This window comes from Exophiala viscosa, assembly GCF_022695815.1.
Source record: "Exophiala viscosa unplaced genomic scaffold EDD37scaffold_1, whole genome shotgun sequence".
Lineage (NCBI taxonomy): Eukaryota > Fungi > Ascomycota > Eurotiomycetes > Chaetothyriales > Herpotrichiellaceae > Exophiala > Exophiala viscosa.
Window position 1 is genome coordinate 406,426 of NW_026944353.1, and position 7,344 is coordinate 413,769.

The 7,344-nt window shown below is 52.3% G+C and overlaps 2 protein-coding genes across 2 annotated transcripts; one reads left to right on the plus strand and one right to left on the minus strand.

Annotated features, from left to right (window-relative positions):
* Nucleotides 1–478: 478 nt before the first annotated feature.
* On the plus strand, nucleotides 479–4,579 carry EDD37DRAFT_644288 (ubiquitin thiolesterase; the record flags this gene model as incomplete). The annotated part of the gene is made up of 1 exon (XM_062817487.1): nucleotides 479–4,579. One exon carries the CDS (start codon nucleotides 479–481, stop codon nucleotides 4,577–4,579), a length of 4,101 nt encoding a protein of 1,366 aa, XP_062674381.1.
* An 839-nt stretch (nucleotides 4,580–5,418) lies between these two features.
* Nucleotides 5,419–7,344, minus strand: EDD37DRAFT_603424 (reductase; the record flags this gene model as incomplete). Its single annotated transcript, XM_062814648.1, has 1 exon — nucleotides 5,419–7,344. One exon carries the CDS (start codon nucleotides 7,342–7,344, stop codon nucleotides 5,419–5,421), a length of 1,926 nt encoding a protein of 641 aa, XP_062674382.1.

The window sequence follows — 7,344 nt, forward strand, 5'->3', positions numbered from 1 at the left end:
GATAGGACCCCATCGCTCGCCTCCAAACATTCGTTATAGCCTCACCGGCCATTGTCTGCCTGCGATTCTACCTACGCAAGATGCATGCATACCAGCTAACCTACTCATCCTTCCCTCAGACCCCTGCTGTTCTTTTTGAACAGGCATCCAGACACTTGATCTTGCGTCGAAATATCATATTTACCTTCATCCGTCCGCATCTCTCTTCTCCGCATCTTGCTTGCTTCATCTGACGAACTCCCCCATATTGACATCGTCAACCTTGCCTTGGTCACCTCTGACACACGCTTGATCATGTAATGCCGTACTCCTCTGATGACTCACTTGACAGCCACCTCAACCATATCCATCAAAATACCGGTCGTTGGACTTGACAGCCACCTCAAAATCCATCGAAGTTCCGGTCGTTGGCTCTGTCACTCTATCATCACGACCCATTGCCCTGCGGAGTGACTCCTAGTCTCACCTCTTGCCAGTCATGGCCAGCACGCAGACCTCTCCAATCCTCATCCAGGTGCCCTCTCCTGCACACAGATTGTCTCCAGAAGTCAGCGTCGTCTCAATCTCAGCATTCAGTCCGGAATCTGTCCTACAAACGGCACCTCGTTCCGAGCCCGCAGGCCAACCTCAACCACATCCCGATCAGCCCCCAACCGAAAGCGAACCTCCTACATCTACGTTAGAAATGGTGGATACACCTATGGTAGATGCGCCTCCTTCGGCGGCTGAGCCACAGTCACAACAAGAGGTGCCTTCAAGGCCGGTGGAAGGCAATCTCGAACGACCCACCGAAGCAGAGCCAGCTGGAGGTGCGGTCTCTGAAGCCCCCTCTCAAGAAGCCGAAGGGGAACCTCCCATCGATGATAGATCTGGTGAAGAAGTCCCAACGTCTCCCGCTACACCTGTGCCGGAAGACCGTCCTCCAGAATGGACGACCTGGGAAGATGACCTATCCACACCCACAGAAGATGAAATGGCTGAGATCAGGTTGAGGGAATCGAGAGGCCAAGAACTAAATGCCTTGGACGTGCCCAGTGTGGAGAAGCGGATCTATCAAGACGTCGACGATCCAGAGCAGCGACCAGTCAAGAAGCTACGGCTGAGCTGGGTCATTAAAGGTGTCCGTGGTATCCGAGAAAAGCCGAACAATGCCAGAGTCATGATGTCTCCAGCTGCACAGGTGGATGGCAGTTATTGGCAGATCAAGTTCTACCCTCGAGGCAACAAGTCCGTCTCGCTTAGTGCGTACATCAAATGCAGCCGACATCCTCCCAAATCAGACATCGAGTATCCGGACGGCAGCTTTTCGTTCTTGCAAGGTCCTCCAGACGCTGACCTTCGTCATGACGTTGCCCCGAGTCACACAGTATACACTCAGAGCACTGCAAGTGAGAGCAAGAACGACACTTCTTCATCGTCCGATTCAGCCTCGGACAGCTCGAAACAAGACAGCATAGACGGCGAAGGTTCCACGGATTCATCACAGGCGGATAAAGAGGAACCTCTAGATATCAAGTCCGCCGAAGGCGAGGAGGAGGCAGAGGATTGGCGTGTTCCAGCGCAGCTCGGTATGGTCATGTACAATCCAGAAGAGCCGCGCACCTGTCACGTTATGTCTTCCGAGCACCAGTTCGCACAATCGAACGATGACTGGGGATGGACGAACTTTGTCGGACCCTGGAGCGAAGTCCAGACGCGTGGACATTTGCAAAGAGCGCCTCTACTGCGAAATGATACCATCGCCATTGATGCTTACATTCGTATCTTCGACGACCCTACACAAGCCTTGTGGTGGCACTCTTCTGACGCAGAAAACCACTGGGATTCCAAATCGCTGACTGGTTACTTCCCAATGGGCACACCTCCCCTCTACCACAGCCCTGCAGTAGCTGGTATGACTGCTTGGCTGCTCCTGGCTCCGTTCCGAAAGATCCTCCAGGAGGTCGATACTGGTGACGGGCGCCAAAACCCTAAGCCGTTCATCAGCCAGCTACAGATGATCCTCAACCTAATGCGCCACTTGAAGAAAGAGAGAGAAACTTACGTGGACGTGTATCCCGCAATTCAGACACTTAAGGAATTGGGAGAGGTTTATACCGATGTGAAGACATTCTGGGAAGTATTCCGCAGAACCATTGACTTGGAGTTGAAAGGCACCCACTTCTCAAAATCCTTGCCTGCAATGTTCGATACGCCGGATGGTCCGATGTCCCTACCATCGTTGCCTGTTGGGGAAGGCGTCAACGATATCCAGCAGGGATTGGCACAAGTTCTCCATGACAAAAGCTTCAGCGGTCAGTTGCCGGATTTCCTACCACTTTCGCTGGCTCGCGAGCGCTTCGACACCAAGTCCCGGGAATGGAAACTACTCCACAATCGCGTTTCCCTCAATGAAACGCTGGATATGTCCGATTTCAGTCTCAGTAACGACCACGCCAAGTATACTCTGTACGGTTTCATGGTTCATGTTGGCGAAAGAAACTCCGGGAAATTCTATACTGTCCTGCGCCCTGGCGGTCCAGGCACCAAGTGGCTCGCCTTCGAAGACGGCGACGGAAACAAAGTTTTCTCATACACGAAAAAGCGAATTCGGAGCTTTGAGGGACTTGAAGGTCAAGCACTCAAGGACTTCAGTTCTACCAGAGAGACAGCATATATGGTCATGTATATCAAGACAAGCCGACTTGGGGAGTATCTGACTGGCAAGTTGGAGCCTTACAACTCTGTGCACCCTCACTCTGAGTTTCACGGCTCTGGTGGAGCGTCTGCTCCAGAGTCGTTGCCTGCGGAGTCGTTGCCCGCAGAGTCGTTGCCTGCAGACCCTCGGCAAGTTACGGTGGAGCTGTATTCCGACGAGTGTACGATTGGACGGGAAGGACTGCTTGATGTGTTTGATCTCAAGAGGCACGCCCAGGAACAACGGATGTGCTACTACACTATGAGCGTTCCCGAAGGGTCCACTTACAGGGATCTACGACAACGGCTTGCGGAAGAGCTGGAAATTGATGACGAGAACCAGTTACGACTCTTCACCCTAAGCTCCACTGGTCTAGAGCATCACTTGCGTACGTGCTTGCGGCGACCAATTGACCTGAATGTCTCTTTGAGGTACAACGCGAGATTTGACGAACCTCGGTGCCTATGGTTTGCGGTGTTGAAGAACGAGAGCGATGTCGAGCTTTTTGGTCACCATGATCGCCCATTGCCCGAAGAAGTAATGGAAGAAGGCGGACAATCCCAGGCTTCACGACAGGAAGACGGGGCTGATGAGCAACTTTCAGATGCAGACGCAGAGCAAGCTTCAATCCAAGCGGCAGTCGCCGCAGATATTGCCAGGATGCCGGCCACAAGCGAGCAACCTGTCTCCCAAGTGACCGAGATGCAGGATCCCGACACTCCCATGCAAATGGACATTCCACCGCCAACTGCTGAGGAAAGCCTCCATGCCAATGTACCACACGGTCATTTGATAGACGCAGCAGCGCACGATGGCCCCCGAGCAATGGAGATCACCACTGGCAACGACGATACACAAGAGTCTTCAGCCGAACCTGGCAGTACTTTGTCATCGCTTGAACAAGATATCATTGCCGACGCCATTGCTCGAGCTACTGGACCCGGTGAGCCCTTGGTCGATATCTCCGCATATTATTCGACAGTTCCGGTTCCTGACCGAGCAGAAGCATCCACTGAGTCGTCTCAGTCCGCACAAGCAGCAAGAGGACCGCCGGAAAACGTGTACGGCTGTTTGCAGGTATTTGACGTGGAAAGGCAGAGTTTCCAGGTGCGAGAAACATTCTTTGCCCGATGCGATGAGAAAATCAAGCCATTCGTCCAGCAGCGCATGGGGTTTACAGCAGATCAAGCTTTCAATGTCTGGTACCGAGATTCAGCAGCTCACGGGTGCTCGATTGCATCAGGTGATACATTCCAAGACCGTGATCTGCCTGATGGATGTGAGTTGATTGTCGGTGAACAGATTTCTGAGTCTGAAGTCAAGAGTCTCCATAAAGAGGGCAAATTCTCGGATCCGTTCGAGCTGTCACAGTACCTCCTCATGGTGGATCGACAACATCCGGTCCGATCTCTGACCACCACTGAACCTATCGAGCTGGCCGATTTTGGCACAGACTACTACAAAGGCCCACTCGTCAATGGACGTAAGCACGGCGAGGACTGCCTATGGATTAGCTCGGGCGGAAACATGTATCAAGGCCCGCTCATGTGCAACAAGAAATGTGGCAAGGGAGGGCGAATGACTTATCGAAACGGCGACACCTACGAAGGCAATTGGGATGAAGACGAGCGACACGGTCACGGGACGTTCGTCGAGAAGAGGACCGGAAACAAATACGTCGGCGGCTTTGAGTATGGAAAGCGCTGGGGCATGGGCACGACCTACTGGCAGGTCGCGGACGAACAGGCCGACTTGTGCCAGATCTGCTGCGAACAGGACATTGACGCGCTATTCTTCGACTGTGGCCATGTGTGCTCATGCGTCGAGTGCGCTAAACAGTGCGAGATCTGTCCTATTTGCAGAAAGACGGTGAAGCAAGTGGTTAAGATGTTCCGAGCATAGGTTTCTGGATACGGAATCTAGGGGCGTTGGTATGGGCATGCTGAGTAAAGGTACCAGGTAGTCAGTATCTGGTGCGATGGAACGGGCACTTAGGGCTCAACGTCGATTCAACGACAAGGTGACGATGGTATGACTCTGAAAGAAATCGAAGCATTGATCTTTTGGCATGCGAACAGCTAGTGTGAAGCGTATATACCACTCATTCATTCAAAGTTCTAGAGGTACAGCAACAAATATCGAGCCTGTTTGCAGAAAAAACGGCACCACTGGACAGGGCGTATATCGAAGACACAAGTTTGAAGTCATAGCATGTTCACAACTGCGGGTGCCTTGGCAGCAAGACAGGGGCCATGTACGATAGAGGTGATGACCTTCACCCCCATCAAAAGCGAAGCTATATTCTTGTAGGCGAAGGACTCCGGACTGACAACAAGGGACAATATCTATTTGGACCTGCGGCGCAACAGCAGTCAGACCAGTGCCACTTTCTATGTACTCATCAAGGTCTTCCAAAAAACATCGGTCTCATATGTGATTTATTGCCTGTATGTGCATGTATCTGGCGACAGCGCCAGCGAAGCATTAATCACTATATAACGCCGGTTCTGAATCCTTCCTGACTTTGAGGTAGAGACAGCTTTTTCGTGACAATGCCTTCCCATGGTACCCAAAATACACAACCCTTCCTGCTCTGCATGGCAGAAGGTTCCACTAAAACGCCGAGTCCATGTCGTTATTTCTCGCTAAACTGTACACGCCTTTCCAAAATGTAATCAAACAGCCTCCATCAGCACAAGGCTCTGGTGAATTCCTCATCCAAAGACTCTGTACATTCGGCCTTACCAAGTCTCAGCGATGTATTGACCGGAAGCCTTCTTCTCGGCCCAGAAACTCTTCGCCTCGTCATGATTCAACTTGCCCTTGGCCACAGCAACGTCTATCAGCGCTTCCTCGACGCCTTCACCCATGCCCTTCGAGCTTCCGCAGACGAAGATTCGTCCGTCCAGAGCATTGATGATGAACCACACCAAATCGGCTTGATGTCGAACTTCTTCCTGCACATATCGACCTTTCCCTTTGCGAGACTGGACTACTTTCTTGACTTGGTCTTCGTGGACGCCCCAATCTCCAGAATATAGCTCGTCAACAAGACTATCACGAATGCCTTGCAGGACCCAGACCTTGTTGGCACAGTTGGCTGACTTTAGCCTTCGGTGGACAAAGCCACGGAACGGGGCAATGCCCACACCAGCGCCGATCAGAAGCATTGGACCGTCACTGACGAACTCTCGGGCGAGAGGGTTTGCCATCAGGCCGCGGAATATAGGGACTCTGAGATCCAGGGTACTAGGATCCTTGCCTTCCTTTTCAGCATTAAGAAGTTGTCGAGCCAGTCTCTCGAGAAATCCTGAGCCAACACCTGTTCGCTTGCCAGTGGCATAATCTTCGGCCTCGTGCACGGTAACCGCGATTTCGATCAGTTTTCGGCAGTCTGTGCCATCTCGTAGGCAGGACACTTGTGGGTCTTGAGAAAGTGAATAGAATCGCGGCATGAGCTGATTGAGTACGGAAAGCAGATAATCGAGCGGAGGCCTTGAGGATTGGAAAGCATCCATGAGCTGTGGAATGGTAGTGTATGGCCCAGTTCGCAAATCGCAGAAGGTGCCTTGACCCTGGGCGGAAGATAGGTACATGAGAATCTTCTTCTCGTGTTCGTCCTCGGCAAACTCGGCGAACATTCGGAACAACTGCTTGGTGGGTGCATAACTCTGAATGTCTGAGCACCATGTCAGAAGTTCCCTTCTTGTGGTGACCAATTCTCTGGAGGTTTCGTCGCCCCAAATGGTCGGCCACCGTCCAGACGTGGTCTTTAGTAGCACTGGCTTGTCCCGTACGAAACTGGGAACGCCGAGGCGATCGAAGATCTGATCCACCATATGAGTTGGATTAGGGGCGCAGACACCGATCGCACCGCCCACCACAAAATCAACGTCCCCACCTTCTGTAGGGTAATCTGTGACATCGATGTCAAAGTGATATGTTCTCTTCTCGGCGCCAGGCTTCGTCAATTCGCGAGCGTGGAATAGAGGGGCTGCATATACTTGATAGGGCGGGTGGGGAGTGACGAAATTGGGAGGGTTTCTCAAGACTTCTGTCGATGGCCGTTTCGTGGGCGCTGCATATGTGGTGGAAGGGGATGTGGATAATGGTTCGAGCGAGACGGTCTTTGGTGGCATGTCGACGATTCCCGTCAATTCGCTGTCGAGGCCGAGTAGGCCAAGCTTGAGCTTGAGACTTTTGTATGCGGGAGTTTGAGGTTCCCCAACAGGGATTGTCCCCTGCGATGCATTTTTGGACTTGAACTCTTGGAGCATGCAACAGCCTCCGCCACAGCAAGCCTTTTGTATCATAGATGTGGCAGTACCTGCCTCGCCTAGAAACCGTCTAGCATCTTCGGAGTCCTCCGACACCAACACCGTTGAAGCTCGTCTCTTTTTGTGCTGATCATTGGAGGCTTTCCTGCTCTGTTCCTCATCGTAGGAGTCTTCCGACAGGTGATCTGAAGGCGTGGTAGGAGTTGTGTCTATACTTGAGCCGTCGTCAGAGTATGTGCCAATAGTGGCGGTTGATACTGGCGACTGGCTGACTTGTGAGACACTCATTGATAGCTTTCTCGTAGGGTCTTCGGGTATGGGGTCATTAGGATGAGAATGGGATGTGGTGGGTATGTGGTGCGTTGCCGTCATGGCGGTGGTGGACTGCAT